Source organism: Vombatus ursinus, unplaced genomic scaffold (assembly GCF_900497805.2).
Source record: "Vombatus ursinus unplaced genomic scaffold, bare-nosed wombat genome assembly UNPS02014792.1, whole genome shotgun sequence".
Classification (NCBI taxonomy): Eukaryota; Metazoa; Chordata; class Mammalia; order Diprotodontia; family Vombatidae; genus Vombatus; species Vombatus ursinus.
Window position 1 is genome coordinate 12,215,730 of NW_020954570.1, and position 23,655 is coordinate 12,239,384.

General features: G+C 35.2%; 1 protein-coding gene across 1 annotated transcript in view; it reads left to right on the forward strand.

Annotated features, from left to right (window-relative positions):
- Positions 1-23,655, forward strand: part of LMNB1 (lamin B1) — a 62,773-nt gene that overhangs the window by 32,471 nt on the left and 6,647 nt on the right. Inside the window, exons 7-10 of the mRNA XM_027869195.1 lie at positions 11,900-12,120; positions 12,982-13,207; positions 14,897-15,001; positions 17,483-17,602. Of these exons, the coding sequence (XP_027724996.1) occupies positions 11,900-12,120; positions 12,982-13,207; positions 14,897-15,001; positions 17,483-17,602 (672 nt within the window). The remainder of the gene's footprint in view (positions 1-11,899; positions 12,121-12,981; positions 13,208-14,896; positions 15,002-17,482; positions 17,603-23,655) is intronic.

Below are 23,655 nucleotides of genomic sequence, written 5' to 3' on the forward strand. Positions count from 1 at the left end.
TACTAGACTCCCTCTGTGATCTCTGATGACGATAGGGATCTGAGGGGATACATATATCATCTCCCCATAAAATAGTTCATCTTTTTTTGGTCCTTTGTAATTGCTTGCTCATATTTACCATGTTTTTTATGGGTTTTTTTTTCTTGTTTTTTTAAAATCCACAGGGATTAGCAATGGTTTTTGGCAATGTTGGTAGGTGCTTAATAAATGTTTGTTGACTGACTTGACTCTAGTGTTTGTATTTCAAAGTTGCTACTTATCTCTGGTCTTTTTATTGGCAATGGTTGGTAATACTCTTTCATTATAGGTCCATTTTTTTTCTCTTGTATGACTATACTCAATTTTGATGAAATTATTCTTGGTTGTAAGCCTGTATCTTTTGTTTTCTGAAATTTTGTATTCAAGTTCCCCCCACTCCTTTAAGGTGGTGACTGCTAAATCTCGTATGATTCTGATTGTGGATCCTTGGTGTTTGATTTCTTTCTTTCTGGCTGTTTTTTTTTTTTTCTTTGACCTTCAAACTCTGAATTTTGGCTGTAATGTTCCTAGAAATTTTTATTTTGGGGTTTTTCAGGTGGAGCCTGGTGGATTCTATTTTCGTTTTGTTCTCTGCTTCAAGATTGTGGACAGTTTTATGATATCTTGAAATATGATTTCTCGGCTCCTTTTTTGGTCACGAATCTCAGGCAGTTCAGTGATTCTTAAATTATATTTCTCTGTTTTCTAGGTCACTTGTTTTTGCTATGTGATGCTTTGTACTTTTTAACATTTTTTCAGTCCATTAACCTTTTTAAAAATATTTCTTCTATTCTTTTGAAGTCATTAACTGCTATTCAATTCATAGTAATTTTCAGTTTGTTATGGGTGTAAGGTTTTGCACCTCTTGGCTTCCAGTGTTTTCTTTTAGAGCTCTCATTACACTTTTTTAAAAAAGCAATCTTCATTTTTAAAAAATAAAATCATTTTAGCTCTTTTTTGTAATCTCTTCATTTCTTTTTTTTTTTCCTTGTAGATCTTTTAAAGTCATTCTCTTCTGGGTAGGTATCTTGAGTGTCCTGGTTAATATAATAGCTCTCTGTAGTGAGATTTGGTGTCGTTGTTGTTGGCTCGTTCTTTTAGCTTTACTTCCTGACTTTGGACTTTGTGTTAGGGCCAGGCTCTGTGCACTTTGGGCAGGAATGACTGGGGTATGTTTGGTCCTATTTTGGGTCTTCTTGGGTCTTGCTGCTGCTTCCTTAGGGAATTAAGCGTTATGTTGTTCTAGGATCTCAGGAACAGTTCAATCTGGGGACCTGCAAGTTTTCAGCACAATTGGCCTGATCCAGGGCAAAGTCTGAGCTCTAGAAGTAATTCTTGACCTGCATTTGGGACTAGAAAGCACAACTGTGGGCTTGCCGCTTGGTTGGACCTCCATTAGACTGCTAGTAGACTCAGCCGCTTTTAGCCAGCTGGAAAAATTTTGCAGTTTCAGAAAAACAACTGCTAGCTCCCCTGCCCTGGTTATGTCACTGAACTGTCTGTGGTCAGAACCACGTTGCTGCTGCTTCTTTTTATTTAGTCCTTGCTCAACATCTAGCCTATAGCCCAAGACCGCTCCCCACCCTGAACTGATACTCCTAGTCATAGGTCCTTTTATCAGTCCACACTGGATCTAGGACCTGACTGGGTCATAGGGAAGTGATTGACAGTGTTGATAGTATCTGTTTCTGCTCCCTACACAAGGTCAGGCCTCTCTGTGCCATAACCAGTACCTCTTCTTGGTCTAGTCTTCAGTGGTAGGCAGGACCTTGTTCAATCCCTTGTTCATTCTCTGTCCGGGAAGGCTGTGTGGTCTTTTGTGACTAGACCTTGGCCCCAGTGTCCACAGTTTTCTCTATTTCTTACTCATGTGGACTGGAAAAATGACTCCCTATGACTTCTTTCTTGGATTTTGCAATCAGAACTTGGTCTGGTGCATTTTCCAGATCTTTGTGGAATAGTTGTGGTGGAAAGGTCAGTTGTACTATTTCCTTTTATTCCCTAGCTTGGCTGGTTTCCCCACAACTTGTTATGAAAGGCACAAACGACTGAGAGATCCTGTGCCATATCCACCTTGTAAGAGTGACCATCATGTATCATCCATCTCATAATAGGCAGTTCTTGGGAAAGGGTGATGTTATGACCTTGCAACATCCATCCAGTAGCAACTAGTACTGAGTAGCAGGTGAGTAACTTCTTTTATTTGTTTATTAAAAACATTTTTTTCAATTATCAAGGTTTTATTTTTTCCTCCTCCTACCTCAGTTTCCACTGGAGAAGAAAAAATAAATAAAAACAAATCCCTTGTGAAAAAGCAAGAAAAAAATAAAATGTGCTTCAGCCTGGACTCCGGAGTTCGTCTCTCTGGACAGGGATAGCATTTTTCTTCATGAGTCTTTTGGAATTGGGATGGATCATTGTGTCAATCAGTTACTAAATCATTTGCAGTTGGTTTTCTTTACAATGTTGCTATTGTTATGCAAGTTGTTCTTCTGGTTCTGCTAACTTCACTTTTCATAACTCCATATAAGTCTTCCTAGGTTTTTTCTGAAACCATCTGCTTTATCATTTCTCACAGCATAATAGTATTCCATCACACTCATAGACCCTAACTTATTCAGCCATTCCCCAATTGATGGGCATCCTCTCAGTTTCCAATTCTTTGCCACCATAAAAACAGCTACTATAAAAATTTTCGTACATAGAGATCCTTTTACTCTTTCTTTGTTCTCTTTAGGGTATAGATCTAATAGCTATATTGCTTGCTCAGAGGGCATGCTCAGTTTAATGACTTTTGGGGCATAGTCCCAAATTGCTTTCCAGAATTGTTGGACTACTTCACAAATGCACCAGCAGTGCATTAGTGAACCTGTTTTTCCACATCCCTTCCAACATTGTCATTTTCCTTTCCTGTCATCTTAGCTAATGGGTATGAGGTGGTACCCCAGAGTTGTTTTAATTTGCATTTCTCTAATTACTAATTGTTCAGAGCATTATTTCATATAATTACTTGATAGTTTTGAGTTCTTCCTCTGCAAGCTGCCTATCATATCCCATGATTAGTTATCATTTGGGGGATGGCTCTTGTTCCCATAAATTTGGCTTATTTCCCTATATATTTGAGAAATGAGCCCTTTATCAGAGAAACTTGCTGCAAAGATTCCCCCCCTAGTATCATGCTTCTAACTTTAGCTGTATTGTTTTTGTTTGTGCAAAAACCTTAATTTTTTGTTATCAAAATTATTGATTTTACTTCTTATGAGCCTATGTTGTATTTGGTCATGAACTTTTCTCCTATTCATAGATCTGATAGGTAATTTCTTCCATGCTTTCCTAAATTGCTTATGATACCACTTTTTATGTCTAAATCAAATGCCTATTTTTCAGCTTAACTTGGTTTGTGGTGTGAGAAATTGGTCTATACCTAGTTTCTGCCACTTTGGATCGCTGCTTTTGCTGTATGCCATAGGTTTTTATATCTTATCTCTTTATTGTCATTCTATTTAATGAAATTATTGATTGTTTCTATGATTTGTTCTTTACTCATTCTTTAAGATTAGGTTGTTTATTCTCCATTTAATTTTTAGTCTATGTTTCTGTGGTCCCTTATTAAATATATTTTTATTGCATTGTGATGTGAAAAGGATACTTTGAATGTTTTTGCTTTTCTGCTACCTTCATATTCCTAGTATATGTCCTAATATATAATATGACCTAATATATAATGTTTGTAAATGTACCATGAAGTGCTGATAAAAAGGTGTATTACTTTCTATTTTCATTCCATTCTCTCCAGATATCATCTAGCTTATATAAAATTCTATTCACTTCCTTGATATCATTCTTATTTATTTTTTTTTGTTAGATTTACCTAGTTCTAAGAAGGGAAGATTAAAGTTCCTTACTATTATAGTACTACTATCTATCTCCACCTGTAAGTTATTTAACTTTTCTTTTCAAAATTTAGATGCTATAGTTGTTGGTGCATATAGGTTCAGTATTTATATTGATTTATTGTCTATGGTACCTTTATAAAAATGTAATTACCCCATTTATCTCTTTTAATTAAATCTATTTTAGCCATAACTTTGTCTCAGATCATAATTGCTACCCCTGCCTTTTTTGCATCAGCTGAAACAATAAATTCTTCTGCAACTCTCCATTTTAACTCTGTGTGTATCTCTCATTCTTAAATGTGTTTTTTGTAAACAACATCCTGCTGGATTCTGATTTTTAATCTATTCTGTTGTCTGTTCCATTTTATGGGTGAGTTTATCCCCTTCATATTCAAAGTTATAATTATTTGTGAGTTTCCCTCCATCTTATTTCTCAGCCTCTCTCTGCCCTGTTACCTTATCTTCTCCCCTCACCCTCCTCTTCCTTATTCTACCCACCCCTCTAAGAGTCCCTCCCTTATTCTTTTCCCCCCAACCTCCTAAATCTTAAACTACACACCCTTCTAAAAGTCCCTCTCCTATCCTCTCCCCCAGTCCTCTCACTTCTCTACAAGCTCAGAAGATTTCTACACCCCTCCAGATGTACACATCTTGTGATCAGATGAGAGTAAGCCCTCCACTTCCACCTGCTTCCTCTGACTCAGTTCTTCGTTTCATGCCTCATTTATATCAGATAATTGCTCTTTTTTACCTCTCCCTACCCAGTTTTATTTTTTAGAATCAACCCAAAATACATAACTCAGCCCCAATCTTTCTTTCAAACTACTTTAGTAGTGATGACAGTTTTAAGAATACTGATAACATTTTTATATATAAGAAGTAAAGAGTTTGACATTAATGAGTACCTTATAATTAGTCTTTAATGTTTTCCTTATATTTCTGGATCTTTTATATCAAATTTTTAATTGAATTGTGGTCTTTTTGTTACAAATACCTGAAAGTGTTTCAGTTCATCAAATGTCCATTTTTCATTCAGGATTATACTCGACTTTGCTGAATAAAATCATTCTTGGTTGCAAACCCAGCTCTTTTGCTCTTTGAAATAGAATGTTCTAAGACCTATGGGCTTTTGGCATGGAAGCTACTAGGTCTTGTGAAATCCTGATTGTATCTTCTCAGTATTCAAATTGTTTTTTTCTTGTTGCTTGCAATATTTTCTCTTTCACTTGGAAATTTTGAAACTTAGCTATTTTCTATACAAGGGCTTCTTAAACTTTTTCCACTCGCAACCCATTGTGGCAGCGTTCATTGGCCTTGTATGGCCTCAGGCATGTGCAGTGCAAAGTACCCAAGCTTTGTGTTCAGAACCAAGGCTACAGTGAAGTTGTGTGATGCAACAGAGGCAGGTGCTGCCAGAAACACCTCGAATTCATTACGCATTTGATTTTTAATTAATTTTTGGTCATTGCATGTTCAGAAACCTTTTACTGTTGCTAAATGTTTTGCAACCCCATATAGGGTCACAACTTAAGTTTGAGAAGCACTGTTCTACATAAAGAGGAAAATAAAGAAAGTTACATGATAATTTCATTATATATTTAAAAGGAATAGCAAGTTGTACATAATCTGCAGTTTCATGTGTGATCATCTTTTTTTTTTTATTATACTATGTTGTGGAAATGCTTGTTTTATTTTATAAATTAACTAAATAAATTTTAAGAAATAGATACAGCTCATTATTTTAAGAAAAGTTCTATTCCTAAACTTTCTAGTGTTTTTAATAAGAATGGGTGTTGTATTTTGTCAGAACCTTTTTCTGCATCTGTTGAAATAATCATATTATTTTTGTTGTTATTGATATGATCAGTTGTACTTACAGTTTTCCTTACAAGCATTCCTAGTATAAATACAGCCTGGTCATAATGTATGAACTTTATGATATATAGTTATAATGGCCTTGCTTGTATCTTATTTAAAAGTTTTGCATCATATTTTCTTCTTTGACTCTTAGGTATTTAGACTATGTTTGTGTTTAATCCTTTCTTTACCTATTTTTTCAAAAGTTTATGTAATGTTGGAATTAATCGTTCTTTGGATTTTGGTAGAATTTGCTTATAAAATTTGGTGCTGGGTTGTTTCTGAGGTTTTTTCCTTAGGACCTCTTCTTATGGATTATCAATTTCTTTTTCTAACATAGTGCTTCTTAAATATTTTATTTCTTCCTCCTTTAATCTGGGAAGTTTACATTTTTGTAAATAATTATCCATTTCATTTAGATGGTCAGTTTTATTGGCATATAGTTGGGCAAAATTACTCCTAATAATTGCTTTTATGTCAGTTGTGAGCTAACTTTTTTCATATTTTATATTTGTAAATTGGTTTTCTTTTAAAAACACACACACACAAACACACACGCAATATAGCCATCTATTTTATTGTACTTTTTTTCCTAAAATCTAGATCCTCCTAGTTTTATTTATTAGATGAATTTTTCTTAACTTTTAATAATATCACATTTGATTTTCAGAAATTTTTATCTTGGTGTTTAAATGGAGGTTTTTAATTTGTTGTTTTTCTGGTTTTGTTAGTTGTATATCCATTTTGTTGATCTGTTCTTTCTCTCTTTTATTGATGTAAATATTTTGAGATACAAATTTTCATGTAAGAACTATTTTCCTGCATCCCACAATGCCTCATTGTTCTTATCTTTAATCAAATTGTTGATTGTTTCTTTGACCTACTCATCCATCCTTTAAGATTAGGTTATTTAGTTTCCAATTAATTTTTCATCAATACTTGAAAGGCCTTTTATTGAATGTAATTTTTATTGCGTTATGGTCAGAAAAAGATGCATTTAATATTAATGTTTTTCCACATTTGTTTGTGAGGTTTTTATTTACTAATACATGGTCAGTTTTAGCGAAGGTGCCATGCACAGTTTTCTGTTCAGTATGTTTCAGAAGTTTTATCCTATCTAGCTTTTTAAAAATTCGATTGATCTCATCTTCTTTGATTTGTGACTAGATTTATCTAGGTCTGAGAATGGTAAATTGAGGTTTCCCTACTTTTAAAATTTTACAGTCTATTACTTCCTGTAACTCATTTAAATTTTCCTTCCAACAATTTGGATGCTATGCCATCATAGTAATTCATTGTCTGTTGTTCCTTTTAGCAGAAAAGTAGTTTCCCTGATTATCTCTTTCAATTAGGTCTGCTTTTGTTTTGTCTTAGATCATGATTGCTACCCTTGCTTCTTTTTTTTTTTTACTTCAGTTGAAGCAGAGTAGATTCTGCCTCTCGCCCTTACATAAATTCCGTGTATCTTTCTGTTTCAAGTGTACTTTTTGTAAATAATATTGTTAGATTTTGGTTTCTGATCCATTCTGCTATCCTTTTCTGTTTCATGGGTGAATTAATCCCATTCATATTTACATGGATGATTGTTAACTGTATTTCCCTTCATCCTATTCTCTTATCCTTCTCTAATATAGATATATTTATATATATATTTATTTTTTATTTATTTATTTATTTTACTATGCTTTTACTATCCTCCTCAGTAGTCTGTTTTGCTTCTGACAACAGCCTCCCTTTATTTGCCTTCCTTTTTACAGTCCTGCCCCAGCCTCTTAACTCCTTTCCCTCCTACTTCCCTGTTGGGTAAGATGAATTTCTGTACCCAAATGTGCATGTCTGTGTATTCTTCCTTCCTTGAACTAGTTCAGATTAGAGGGAGGTTCAAATGTTGCCTGCTCCACCATCCCCTCCCCCCATTCTCTCTTCTGTTATATAAACTCTTCCTTGTGTGCCCCATTTATATGAAATAAATTTCCCCATTCTTCCTCACTTTTCCCCCCTCTCACAATGTATCCTTCTTTTTCATCCTTCCACTTTGCTTCTGAGATCATCCCAACATAATAGAATTATATGCAGGTCCTGTAAGTTGTTGTTATTTGTCCTTTGTTTTTTAAGAGTACCATTGACGTCACAGAGTGATATTGAGTTGAGTATGAGTTGGATTTAATTGAGGCCGAGTTGCACAAAGTCGTTAGCCTCACTCTCTCTTCCAGAGTCTTTGAAGTCCAATAGCAAGATAAAAGCCAAAACAGTTGGCGATGGCCTGGGATGCAGTGGATGACCTTGGTGTCTTCAATGTCTGACCAAGTTCTAAGTGCTCCACAGTGCCTGCTTCAACTGCTTTCATGGCCATTGGAACACATTGTTCTCATTAACCCATTCCACCAGGGGAAGTCTTCACATGCTTGGGGAAGACGTCTCCCTAAGTCACCATCAGGTTTTAGGCCTGTTGGTTATACTCATCCTGTTTTAGCTCGTCCGCCAAGATGGTCTTACCAAGGTGTGACTGCTGTGCCTGATGCAGCTTTTTGCAGCCACAGGTGAGAGTTGAATGATGGCTGGATACCAGAGGTGAATGAACAGCCCTGAAAAGGCTTATGATAATAAAGGTCTGAGGAATTATATGTATTATCTTTCTATATGGGATTGAGGGTACCGTTTGATATTGTAAACAGATTGAGGGTAAACAGTTTAACTTTGTTTAGTCCCTTATTTGTGACATTTCTCATTCATATTTACCTTTTTATGCTTCTCTTGAGTCTTATTTTTGAATGTCAAATTTTCCATCTAGCTCTTGTCTCTTTATCAGGAATGCTTGAAAGTCTTCTGTTTCATCAAATGTCCCAGCCCTCCCCACCCATCCCCCCTCCTTTTTTTTTTTGCTTATTAGATTATACTCAGTTTTGTTGGCTAGGTTATTCTTGTTTGTAATCTTACCTTCTTTGTTTTCTAGAATGTCATATTCCATGGCCTCTGATTCTTTAATGTAGAAGCTGCTAAATCTTGTGTGATCCTGACTGTGGCTTCATAGTATTTGAATTCTTTCTTTATCTGTGCTTATTGTTTTTTCTTCTTGACCTGGGAGTTCTGGATTTGAGTTACAATATTCCTGGGAATTTACTTTCATTTGATATTTGTCTTATAAGATGACTGGTAGAGTCTTTCAGTTGCTACTTTACCTTCTAGTTCTATGATGTTTGATTTTTTAAAAATTGTTTCTTGATGTCTAATGTAGCCATTAGCTTGCCAAGGGCCATTTCTGATTTTTAAGGTGTTATTTTCTGCAGTAAGATCCTGTGTCTCTTATTGTTTGGCCACTTCAAATTTTTAAGGAGTTATTTTCGTCAGTATTTTTTGTTCTTCTTTTACCAAGATAGTCATTCTCTTTTCATAATTTCTTGCACAACTCTCATTTCTTTTCCTATATTTTTCTCTAGTGGTCTTATTTGATTTTTTAAAAAAATTTTTGCTCTTTTATTTATCTCTTTCTTTAATTCTTCTAGGAATCTCATTGGATTTGTGTCCAGTCTGCATTTTTCTTTGAGGATTTGCTTTTAGATGTTTTCAAGATATTGTCTTCTTCTGTGTTTGTGTCTTAAGCTTCCTCAATACCATAGTAGGTTTTTATAGTTGGGTTGTTTGTTTGTTTGCTTATTTTTTGCTTATTTTATTTTGCTTATTTTTCCAGCCTCCTTCATAGAGTACTTTGTACTCTATGTTAATGTTGTCTTCTGCTCACTTCTGGGAAGGAGGAGGCAGATTTCCAGCCTCAGTTTCTATCTTTTCTGTCATTCTGCTTTTAAAGCTCACTCTGAGGCCGATAACTTCTCAGTACTCCAAAAGTGGTGTGATTGGGGTTGGGAGAGTTTGTTTATTGCCCTCCTGGTCTCTCTGCAAATTCTTGACCTGGTTTTGGTTTGCATCTATTAGTTTACGTATGTTTGGTTGAGTTTCCACAGACTGCTATTGGACTCAGGTCACTGTTAGTCCACTAGGAGGTTATGCAGGTTCAGAGGGACCAAATTCCTAAATCTCCCCTGGTTTTGATCTCCTACCCTCTTTTATTCCACTATAGGCTTATGTGTAGGGCTAAAAGTTAGAGTTGAGTCTTCTCTGTACTTAATCTCAGAGCCACATAGCTAAACTTCTGGAACTTGTTCCTTGCTTCTTCTATAGGGAGGGAACCTGCTCTTTCCTGATAATGACTGTTCCTCTCACCCTGGACAGTGACCCAGAATTGGGTAATGGGTGACAGAACTGGCAGATGGCTCCTGTTCTTGCTCTCGCTGCTAGTGCAAAGGTCTTCTAGGATCTCCTTCTACATAGGGTTTTCAGTCCCCTAATTATCCCTGGGTGCTGGCCTGCTTGCTCCCCACTTTTGCTGCTGCCGCTGTTGCCACGCCGCTGCTGCTGCTGCAACACTGTGCGCCTGAGAAGCCCCCATTCCAGTTTCTCTAAACCTTTCTATCTTCCTAAGCTGCCCTGGGCTGGTAAAATGACTCAAACTGTGACTTTGGGGGGGGGGGGGCCTTTGTAAGTTGTTGTGGAGGAGCTAAGCCAAAAATGCTGTCTGTCACTCCACCATCTTGAGAAAATTCATACATTGGCCATATCCAATTACATGTATCATTCTGATTTTTAGTGGATCACCTCTCTCTCAAGAGGTGAGTTTCTCTGAAATCACAATTGATCATTGCATTTATCAGAGTTTTTGGGTCTTTCAAAACTGTTCATTTTTACAACGTAGACAAAGGGTAAGTATTGTAGGAAAGATCTGACATAGGCTGGTCTCCTGTTAGTTTAAGTTTTGTATTAGAATGAAGTGAAACACTTGTAGAAGATCCAAATGTTAACAAAAGGAAATTTACTTAGGCCATAGCAGGGTGAGGATATTCAACAAAGATATTTAGCAAGTTCGTATAGTGGATTCAGCACACCGAGTTAATTAAATATCAAGGACAGATTCAATACCTTTAAAGGCATAGCCCACATGGAGGGAGGTTTGGTGTAGCAAGCTTTCTGATAGCACGGAAAACTATGTTTGGATTTTCTTTGTGGCATCTTATACCTTCTTCGTAGTAGAAAAGTAAATGTTGCTATAATTTTACATCAATTTTTGGACAGAAGTTAAAAAAAAAAGGAACCCATTCCCTTTTGCTCCAGTGTTTGGATTTGACCCTTTAATCAGTCTTTTCAAGTTTGTTCTTATCATTTTCTGTTGATGAAAAGATTGCTCTGTCATGGGGAAAGTTGTAAGATTACTACTGAGCCATGTAGGTTTTCATAGATGAATCATCTGCTGTAACACGTGTGATTTTTCATTTTTCATTTGATTGAGTTGGCAATTTATCCAATCAACTACAGTAACTTCTGCTTTAAAACTAGGGTAAACTACTTTTAAAAAGAACAAAACTAAAATAAATAAATATTAAAAATTAAAAAAGAAGACAAAGAAGAACAAAACTGAGAAAATCCCACATGGGACGCCTTATACTTGCTCTTCTTTGGGAATTGGTGTTGGTCACATGAGTCACCCAGGAAACCTCCTGGTAGTGCTTTCCTGATGTGTCATTATGTTAATCCGTATTAACAGAAGAAACTTAGGTCAGGATAGACTAGTTTCCAGTATGAAGGATTTGATTCAGAGTTTTTTGGGTTGTTTTTTTAAATACATACACACACACACACACACACACACAACTAGTATTCAGAATTTGTTTTTAGTTTCCAAATATTTCACATATTCTCTTCTTTACTTTTATCAATACCTTAGAGGTATCAAATTATCTAGTGTTTTATTCAATTTAGGTTTGGTATGATTTCCAATCGTTCTAATACTAAGGGATTTCTATAAATGAAGAATATAGGGAGCTCTAATTTACAGAAAATTTGTAAGCATATTACATTTTATTATATTTTGGTCCATGTAATGTACATCTTAAGGACATAGGGCTTCATTTTCTTGAAAATAAACTTTCTTTGATTCAGTCCACTCAATATGTGTAATACAGTATCTTTCTACCTAGATTTACTTGTGTGTATGTAAAATCTGTTTTCCAACTTGCTAGTGATTGATTTTGTAGATTAGAATTTCTCTGGAAAACTTATGTTTTTCTTTGTATTTACAGTACAGAGCATGCTTGGATAGGATGCAAGAACTGGAGGATTTGCTTGTTAAAGAAAGAGACAACTCTAGACGACTGCTGTCCGATAAAGAAAGAGAAATGGCAGAAGTAAGGAATCAAATGCAGCAGCAGTTAAATGAATATGAGGAACTTCTAGATGTAAAGCTGGCCCTAGATATGGAGATCCGTGCATACAGGAAACTGTTGGAGGTTGAGGAAGAAAGGTAGGAAATGAAGTGCCCCAGGAATATTGTCTTCCTTCCTCTTCCTACCCTTTTGTGATTTTTTTTTCTTAAAAAAAGAATTTATATTTTTCTTTCAGCATTTAAAGTTGGTCTTATTATTTTTTGCCATTCATTTTTCTTCTAAAACTTTCAAAGAAAAAGAATGATAGATCATAATTCTCTCTTATAAGTAGGAAATGTTGCAGAAAAACAGCACACTTTGCTGCTACATTATGTCTTCCAGGATGAGATTTCCTGTGAGACTCTTAGCTATGTGACAGGAATGAGGTTTAAGGCATTATGGAGACTATGATAAAAAAAAAAAAAATTCTACTAATATGTTCTGGTCATGGTTAGTGTCAACCCTTGCAGTAAGGGAATTATGATGCAGAATTATTTAAGGGAAACTTTAAAACATGAGACAAGATAGAAATATAACATTTGGCTTTTAGCAGTGTTGATTTTTTACAAAGCCAATTCTTATCAATGTATGCTTCTATATAAAAACTATAAGAAATTTTCAGTAATTATAATATACAGTCCCAAGTGGTAATTTAACATGTTAAATGCTAGCTTCATGTAATATACATAAAATAAAATGATTATTCTACTGATTTTGATAGTACAGGTGACAGGAAAATTCTCGATTTTTTTTATTTTCATTTTAAAAGTGGGGCTATAAATGTGAACTAACTTTTTTTTTGGAGCCAGAGGTACATCTAGGGTGGTCTTCATCTAGTATTATATAGCAGAAAGTTATCAGTACTTCACTTTAGAAAGCTAATAAGCTTCTATTATTCTTGGGAATGGATAATATACATAATGAAAGCATTTAGTGAATCTTTCACCCTTTTTATATAGGTTGAAGCTTTCTCCAACCCCCTCTTCTCGTGTAACAGTGTCAAGAGCATCCTCTAGCCAAAGTGTGCGTACAACTAAAGGAAAGAGGAAGAGAGTTGATGTGGAAGAATCAGAAGCAAGTAGTAGCATCAGCATTTCTCATTCAGCCTCAGCCACTGGAAATGTTTGCATTGAAAAGATAGATGTTGATGGAAAATTTATCTGCCTAAAGAACACTTCTGAACAGGTAAAATAAAATTGTGTACCTACCTTCTTCAGAAAGCCTGTTTGTTTGGGATAGTGTCTTTGACCTTGTATAACTTTCTTCTCTTCTTTGAATAAGCTTTTGAAATTAGTATCCCTTTCCTCTCACAGATTCTTTCTCCAGTACTGTTTAAGTAGCTTCTGTGTTTAAAGTGACTTATCCATTGAAGTTCAAATTAAATACAAATGTATGTATCTGCTGTTTTAAAAGTTTTGCTCTGGCAAATTTACCATATTAAGCTGTGTCTTTGTAAACACTTTATCAGTTTTATGTGTATTCTAAGAGAGGTCTTTATCCATGATAATGGGATTCGTGATGAGAAAAGCTGGTGAGTTTAATGAGTTAAAAATTCTTTCGGTAGTTTAATACCAGGAAAAAAAATTATGAGTACAGACTAGATCCTTGCAGAGATGTTCTTTTCCTTTAACAAATAAGGTTCTAAATGTAGACCAAAAGCAAAAACATTTCTTCCTGATAGAATTTGAGAAAACACTCTTTAAAAAAATCTAGTTTTTATACTAGGTTATCAACAGTTTTTCTGAATTTCCTATGACAGTTTTAAGATGGCTGAATACGACAGATAAATCTGTATTTAAGACGTTTGCTTCTTCATCACCTCAGCAGTATGCAAACCAGGACTATAATAGGGAGTCTAACATTGTGAGAAGAAATAGAATGGAAATTACCAAAAATATAACTATTATGGCCAGCATTCAGTGTGCTGCCCTCTTGCATATATTTTAGGGTCAAGGGCAGATACAAGCCTGGTTTATGTAGCAGTCATCTTTTGCCTGCCCACCATGGATTACTTAAAAATATTATATTGGTAGATGAGTAACCACCTAGGCAGAGTAGGTCGAGCTAAACCTGTAAAGAGAGTATGGAGATCCTTATTATAGTCCCAAAAGTCAGAGACAGTGTAGCCACAACTAACCAGTTCTATTGTAGTAATCTTAGGTAAGAGGAATGAGTTACAGGTTCAGATAAGAAAACATTTTTTCCTTCTTAAACTTATGTTCAAGTTTTAAAGGTCTTGAAACTGTCAGATATTTGATATTTGTAATTGTGATTATAACAGCCGAGATAATGGTCCTGTTATAAGTTTAAGGACCTACCTGATTTATACTGTAAACTTTGAGAGATCTCTGATTTTTGTGTTTTGTCATTGACTCGGCTCTTAACCCATGTGCATCTTACGTGATCTTAGAGAATTTTTATGTATGAAAAAATGCATCTACAAAATGCAACCCTAATTGAACTGGTCCTTTGATGACAAGAGCATAGTCTGTTACGAAACTCAAAGCTTTTCCATCTTAATAGGACTTAAGAGGTCTTATACACTGAGAAACCAGGGTCATTTTCACACTAGAACAATACTTATTTGATTTAATCATACCTGGTGTTTGGGGTTTTTAATCTTTTTTTTTTAATAAACTTTATTTTAAAATTAAAACTTTTAATTGTGAATTACATGCAGAAGTTCATCTTGCCAAATGAGAAGTCCTTTTTTTCAGAATGTGAACCTTGAAAACCACAAGCAAAGAAATAAAATAAAGAAGCTTTCTTTTACTAAGTTAACCAGATTGTTTGAGTAGATTTAGAAGTTTACTAAGTTATCACCTACCTTTGTGTATATTTGAAACAATCTTATTTCATTCATTCTGTGCCTAGGATCAACCAATGGGAGGCTGGGAGATGATCAGAAAAATAGGAGATACATCTGTCAGTTATAAATATACTTCAAGATTTGTATTGAAGGCAGGCCAAACTGTTACAGTAAGTGATTTTTTTTTCTTGCTGGAAATAAGCTTAACTTATTGTCTTAATTAGATCAAGGTGGGGGTGGAGGGGTTAGCTGTGATTTCATTATGGTACGGAGCTTTCAGTAATGAAGTTCCATCTACTGATTCAGATCACCAACTTCTGCTCTGCCATTTATAGTCTGAAATTTCTCTGGGGCACTTGCCCAGGACCACAGAGCAAGTGTGTACCAGATACAGGTCTTGAATCTAGGTCTTCCTGATTCCAAATACCTCCATCCACAATGTTAAATTGCCTAATGCTATTTAATATTTCTTATTATTAGAAATCCATTTTTTCTTTAAAAAAGGTAAGCATTATAAGGTCTTGGATGACATTTTTTCTTTTTTTTTCCAGTTACTTAGAGAAATTTCTAAAAATAAGTATTTCTGTACTCGCTAATAGTGATATTTAACTCACAGGATGAGTCACTAAATTTGGATTTTCCTTTTTGTTTTGTGAATAAAAAGAACTATTTGCTTTTACTACTACTGTAACTCAAATTTCGTTTGGGAAACCATGCCTTGTTGAAACAAATATTAAGATAATTAATTTTCTCAGTCTCTAAAACTCAAGGGCATGTCTTAAAAGTCAGATGTGATATTGCTTTGCCTGTTGGCTGTTTGTGCTTGGCATCAAAATTTTAACTGGATTTGGAATTAAACCCTGAAACATTTTTATCTTAATACGTTCTGGAATATGTCAGTCAGTCAACAAGCATTTTTAAAATTCAAGGCACTATTTTAAGCACTAGCAATAAAAAAGACGGGCAATGCTGAGTGAAGACTTGCATGAACTGATGCTGAGTGAAGTGAGCAGAACCAGGAGAACACTGTACACAGTAACAGCAACGTTGTGAAATGATCTACTATGAATAACTTGGTTCTTCTCAGCAATGCAAGGATCTAAGACAATTCCAAAAGACTCATAATGGAAAATGCTGTCCACATCCAGAGAAAGAACTGTGGAGTCTGAATGCGGATTGAAGCATAATATTTTCTCTCTTTTTTTTTTTCTTTCTTGTGGTTTTTCCCTTTTGTTCACATTTTTCTTTCACAACATGACTAATGTGGAAATGTATTTAGTATGATTGTACATATATAGCCTATATCAAATTGCATGCTGTCTTGGGGAAGGAGAGGGAGGGAGAGAAAATTTAGAACACAAAATCTTACAAAAGTGAATGTTGGAAAACTAAAAATAAATTAAAAAAAAAAAGATGGGCAAAAACATTGTCCCTGCCCTCAAGGATTTAATTTTATAATGAAGACAGTATGCAAATCAGCATACATATGCATATACATACATATCATCTATATATAAATACACATATGTATACACACATACACACACATTCACACACACGGAGAGTAAATGGAAGGTAATATCACAGTATACTATACCTCATAAATACTATCAATATACTTTTTAGAGAAATTTTTTGCATCAGATGGAAAAAAAAAAAGGTTTTCTCCTTGTTCCAGGAAAGGCCTCAGGCCAGTCCTCTGGTAGTTAGGTTTGGTACTGAACAAAATGAAACATTTGTAATTGGGAGAGGGGTATCTTGTTCTTTGGAGAACTGCCCATGGAGAGTGGAGAGTTTTTCACCACTGATTGACCTATTTATGTTCAGCTTTTATGTACCTAGTAACTAGTTTACTTATCTTCCTTTAGGCAAAGATCGCAAGGTTTTCCTGATCATGTTTAGCAAATTATCTAACCCTGGTATTGCACGGGTAGCCAGCTTTCCTAATCACATTGTCCTTGTGATTAATAAGGGGGAAGTTGAAGGGTGATAGTCTGGGCCACCTGCTAATTGACTGCCCTTAATGTCACCTCTCCCACTTGCTCCATATGAATCTGCCCAGCCACAACAGATATAAAGATGGAGACCTGGAGCTCTATGTTCTTTGTCAGGGTATGCATCCCACCCCACACCTGTGCTGCTGCTTGTGCATGTGCCAGGACTAAAGGGCTGGTAAGCTACCCTTCCTCACTTGTGATGTAGAGGACTCACATCTTTATCCTTTCGTGCCTGGGAAATAATGGTGGCAGCCCAGCAAAAGAACTTGGTTTGGAAACATCCAAGGGGAACACTTCCTGGGCATCAGAATACCCCTGTAACAGTGGACTTCCCTTCTTCCTCCCTTCCCCACAGTGACAACTCAGAGAAGGTACTTGAGGTTTTTGACTTATTGTAGCTATCTATATTTTATAAGATCATAGGATTTTAGCATTGGAAGAGACCTATGTCAGCCTCCTTATTTTCCATGTAAAAAAACTGAGAACAAGAGGTGAAATGTCTTGTGTATGTTCATACAGATAATATAATCCAGCTATGTAATAACTGCTTTTGTGGTGGTTTTGATCTTTGACTCTAAGTCGGATTATCATCCCATTAATATCATGAGAAAGGTATGGACTTTGTGTATAATGGTGTTCTTTCTTATTTCCCAGATTTGGGCTGCAAATGCTGGAGTCACTGCATCTCCTCCCACTGACCTTATCTGGAAGAACCAGAACTCTTGGGGTACTGGTGAAGATGTAAAGGTTATATTAAAAAATTCTCAGGGAGAGGTAAGATAATTTAGAACAAGAGTTCTTAATCTTTTTTTGTGTCATAGTCCACTTTACAGTCTCAAAATAACACGTTTAACAATTAACATTTATTAAGCCCTTACTATGTGCTAAGTATTTCTGTTAAGTGCTGAGGATAGAAATAAGAAAAATAAAGGCAGTCCTGACATCAAGGAGTACAGCACACAAAAGAAAGCTGAAAAGTGGGGGAAGGGGCATGAGGGTAAAGAGGAGCATGGTGGAGTTCAGTCCAGTAAGTGTAACTAATAGGAAATGAAGAGCCAGCTGGTCTGTGAACCCTCTTTTAATGGAGGCTTTGGGAGTTCTTTCTTTGCTTCCTGGTCTTCCAAAGGGGCAGAAGGTACTGAGGGTACTCAAGAGTTGGGAATACCAAAGCTATTGAATTCTTGCAGACTAATGAGTTTACCAGAAGTATGATGATAGTGGAGTCCCAAGTCCCAACAAAAATAAAGGATTACGAAGGAAACCAATTATATTGAAATACAGTTACCAGGATATTTTTTCTTTTTTTTTTTGTTTTTTTTTGTTTTGTTTTGTTTTGTTTTGTTTTTTGGTTGGGCAATGGGGGTTAAGTGACTTGCCCAGGGTCACACAGCTAGTAAGTGTTATATGTCTGAGGCCAGATCTGAACTCAGGTCCTTCTGAATCCAGGGCTGGTACTCTATCCACTATGCCACCTAGCTGCCCCCCAGGATATTTTTTCAAAAACAAATTCCTAGACCCCAGGTTAAGAATCCCTGCTTTAGAGGCAGTGTTGTATAATGAATAGGGCATTGGGTTTAGAATCAAAAAGATCTGGGTTCAAATCCCTCCTCAGACATTTATGAGTTGTGAAACCTTAGCAAGTCATTTAATTTCTCTGTGCTTCGGTTTGCGTATTGTATAAAATAAAGGCCTCTAAGGTCCCTTCAAGCTTTAAAATCTATAATGCTGTGATTTTTAATTTCATTAATACAACTGCAGTAGGATTCTCCCTTGAAAAGTTGTTGGTTCAGACATGCAAATAAATGAGCAGATAATATTATTAATTACAATTAAGCTAACAATTCAGAACCACAGCAGCTTATTCATGATAGTTGGTGTTTATATAACACTTTATGGCTTGCAAAGTATTTAATCTCATTTAGTTCATACAGTTAACCTCTGTGAGGTCAGTATAGCAGATATTCTTTCCATTATGTAGATTAGTAAACTGGGGCAGAGAAAATACCCAAGGTTATATATAGCCAGCCAGTAACACAACTGGGATTCAGACTTAAGTTCCATGACTCTGAATTTAGTCTTCTACACTAGAGTTGTGCAGGCGCACATGCCTCACTATGGCCCAAATTATTAAAACGTGTAATTGTGAAATATTTAACAGATTTTTTAAAAATTACAATAGGATGTGGTAAAATTTACATGGTTTTCTAAGTCAGTATGCAGCCACAGCAATCCTTATGTAAGGTTTGGTGGTCTCCGTTTCTCTTTGGGTTTGACACCATTGTTCTATGGCATCCAAAGCTTAAATTATAAAATTGTGATCACATTTTAGGAATCAGAGTAAATATATGAATGGATCCTGAATATATATAAATGAGTCTATATATAAAGCACATATAAATGAGTCTATTTTTGTTAATGTCTTAAAAAAGACTTACTGTAAGCTCATCTGAATTTGATTGCTTCATAATAAACATACTAAATAGGAAAGGAAAGTGAAGTAGCATCAGAATCATATTGATATTTCTCCCTCCATTCTTTTCCTCCTACCCTTGACGAACAATATTTTTAAGGCATCAGCCTTGAAATGAAACAATTACCAATGTGATGAGCCTAATTTTTAAAATTTGTGGCTCTGTGCCATATCTCTATTTTCCTTCAAGCTAAGTCTTATGTCATATATAGTAATCTGGATCCAATCAGTAAACATTTATCAAGTGCCTGCTGTATGGTGGACACAGTGCTAAGTGCTGGAGATACAAAAAGAGGTAGGAAATAGTCTTTGCCCTCAAGGAGCTTACAATCTACAAGGGGGGAGACAACATGCAAACAAATATATACCAGCAAACTATATACAGGATAAATAGGAGATAATTAACAGGGGGATGTGCTGGAATTTAAGAGGGTCAGGGAAGGCTTCCTCTACAAGATGGGATTTTTAGTTGGGACTTACAGGAAACCAGGGAGGTCAACAATCAGAGCAGAAGAGGGACAGCCAGAGAAAATGCCTGAAGCAGAAAGATTGAGTGTCTTGTTGGTGGCACAGTGAGAAGGCCAGAGTCAAAACAATGATTCCTTTTCAGAAACTGGGGGTTTCTTAAAAAGGCAAGTTAGGAATTGTACTGAATTTCACTACAGAATGCTGAGTGGTGGTGGTGGTATTTTATCCCTTAGGAGGAAGAAGTCAGGACCTTGATCTGATTCTTTTGTGTTTGTCGGTTTTATACACAGGCATTAGGTTAGTGTTCTTTGGTGCTTCTCACTTGACTACATGCAAGTAGGGTAAGACCAAATGTAAGCATTTAAGTGTCAAGCTGGGAAACCTAGTATATATATTAATTTTTTAAAAAAATAAATAAAATAGTAAATGTAAATTAAAAAACCATTATATCTGAGGCTGTTCTTTGTATAACAAATCTGAAGCACTAGATAACTGGATACTGAGGCAATATTCAGTAAAACAAAATGCCAGTATAGTAAGTCATTTCATTCTTTAGAGTTCATAGCATCATAGATTTAGAGATGAAATTGTAGCTCCCTCATTTTACCCATGAGGATACTGAAACTTGGAGAGGTTTAGATGATTTGTTCAAGGTATCACAGGTAGTAAATTGTAGAACTGCAATTTAAACCTGGTCCCTCTGACTCCAAATATCTTATTCTGGCCTTCCTACCATGGATATTGAGAAAACCACATATTAACATTTTCTATGTTTTATTGTATTTATATGTTGTTAAATATTTCCCATTTACATTTTAATCTGGTTCCTACTGGGTCTTTGATACTTCTGCTTAGTTCTTTTTAACTGGACTCAAATTAAAATGAGAAATTATTCCACAGAAAGTCCTGATCATCTTCATTCCAAGCAACTACCTGTGATTTGGGCCAGACATATTTATAATAGTCAATAATCTATCAACAGCACTGATGAAACATCTGTGTTCAGTCAGTGTGCATAAACTATGAATATATAATAAAATATGTATATACAATGTATATGCATATATGTATATGCATGTATACATAAATATGTGTACATATATATTTATGTACAGTCCTAATCTTCTGAATTCCAGGTCTGCAGACCAGTTGTCTGTTGGGCATATCCGTCTGCCTTAATGTATCAGAGACATCTCAAAATCAGCATATTAGAAACAGAATTCATTATTTCCCCTTTCAACCCCCTAAATCCATCCCTTTTCCAAACTTGCCTATTTATGTTGATAGCACTATGATCCTTCTAGTCACCTAGGCTAGCTCATCTTTGACTCTTCTTTTTCCATCAGCTCTCATACCCAATCACTTGCCATTGTTTCTACCTTTACAATATCTTTTGCATCCATCTCCTTTTCTCTTCTCATTCAGCTTCTACCATAGTTCAGAGACTCTTGACTGGAATATTGTAGTAGCCTTATAATTTATCTCATTTTCCATCTCTTCCATTCTTCAATCTCTCTCTAAAAGTTGCCAAATTAACATTGTTAAAATACAGATTTTAACTATGTCACTGTACTACTCAAAAATTTCATTTTGTTTAGAATAAAATTTAAATTTAAGATGTAAAAATCCTCAGCTTAGTATTTAAAGCCCTTTACAAATCTACCTAGAAAATTTTTAGCTTAAACGTGATGTGCGCTTCTCCTGTCTTCTCCCCAGTAAATGAAATCGTGAAATAATTCATAATTAACAATTTAGGACCAAGGACATTTTTAATAATAGCTACTATTTATCTTATTTATCAAAATTACCATGGTGTTTTTCCCCCAAAATTTTAAGTAACAAATAAAATGGGGATTCCATATACATAGCAGAACAGCAGAAAAAGATTATACATGAAACTGCAAGTTTCCAATTTGTATAGCTTGCTTTTTTTATATATTTAAATGTTACTGCTATGCCTCCTTTTTTCCTACTTCCTATTTTCTATTATTTTCCTTGAGATTCTTGGCCTTTTTTCTATTCAGGTTAATTTCATTATTATTTTGTTTGGGTCTATAAAATAATCCTTGGAATGATTGGTATAGTATTGAATAAGCAAATTAATTTAGATATTATTTGTCATTGTTACTGCATTGGCATGAGTAGTTAATATTTCTTCAGTTACTTAGGTCTGTATTTTTGTAAGTTGCATTTTGTAGTTGCATTCATATAGTTGCTGTATGTGTCTTGGTATCCATCTAAGTAATTTATACATTCTGTAGTTATTTTGATTGGAATTTTTTTTTATCTCTTCCTGCTGTTTTTTGGAGGTTTTAATACTGATTTATGTGTGTTTATTTTATATCCTTCAACTTTACTAAGAGTATTGTTTCACTTAATTTTGCTTGCCTTTCTGAAAGATAGAATAATAAAGATAACCTTCATTATAAATATAGAACAGTGTATGAAACTGAGAAATGTATACTTACCAAAGTCTATTGGCAGGGAGGTAATCCAACCTACTGTCAACACTGAAGAGGGCTTTTCTGTTAATAGTGAACTCTTTGAGATATTCCTGGTTGTGGATGGCATTGTAAGTTATTACATCAAGCTCCAGAATTCTCCAGGAGAGATCTGTAATTACTCGAAGAAGTTTATTCTAACCATCACACAGACCAAGAGGATGAAGAATGTTTACTGCCCAAATTACAACATTCATTTCTATAATTACTCCAAGAACTTGTTCTTTAGTGTCTGTGATGGGCAGTGCGGATGGATAAATTGCACCCAGAGTTAAACAGGAAGAGGAGAATGGGCTGCATTGACTTTTCAAAATTGCAAAATTCCTTGAATGATCCCAAGCTTTATTTTCAAAAGTCCATCTTTTTAATTCTAGTAATTCTATCAATGTTGCTTCTATATGGTAGCATGACATAGGATACAAAAATTTTTGAAAATTTAAAACTGAATATTACTCAGAGTTTAATGGAAAGGTACATAGTGTGAGCAGGCTGCAACATTCAACCAGTAAACAACCTCAAAGAAGAGAAGTAAAAGTCATCAGGATTCCTTTCAGTAGGGAAGGAATGACATGATGTGAGATGATGCACAATGTTAGATAATATACTATGAGACCCTTTGATATAAACTTGTTTGCCTTCTGTTGCGCTGTAGGCACAACCTTGTTTTTATAAACAAAATATCTTTTTGTACCAAGTCAGCATCTGCCTATGGCGATTAAAAATACTTACAGCTAATAAATTTCTTAATGTCAAATAACAAGTCTCTTTTGTGTTAAGATTCAAATTTACCACAATTATCCTGATAGGAGAGCACCCTCAGACCATTGTTCTTATTTCCTTCAAGACAGATTTTGATTTAAATTATATCCAGATTTATAATTGCAAATGATAACATTTTAATTTCTAAGGCCCAGTACTCTTAGTACTTCAAAAGAAAAAAGATTATTATCTGTAAATTCATGTATTTCCTGAAACGTGTGGTGACAGTTCCTAATTCCTTCATAAAATCTTTTCCTCTGCTTCCTTAAAGAGCTGGATGAATTACCAATCCCCTGCCTCTTTTACCTTTCTTTGAGACTTATTAGATAAAGAGCTGCCCCATTCTAGCTCCTAGGAGTTTCAAGCTACATATACTAGGAAATAGATATAGAGTTTTACAAACAGTTTAAAATCACACCTGGTATCAGGTTAGCCCAAAGTGTGCTAGGCTAAAATATTATTAGATTCTAAGTTGAATGGCTGCTTTTGGCCCAGGTAAAGAAGAGACCTAAAGAATTTATTGTAGGCAGCTAGGTGGCGCAGTGTCAGGAGGACCTGACTTCAAATCTGACCTCAGACCAAACACTTGACACTTATTAGCTGTGTGACCCTGGGCAAGTCATTCAACC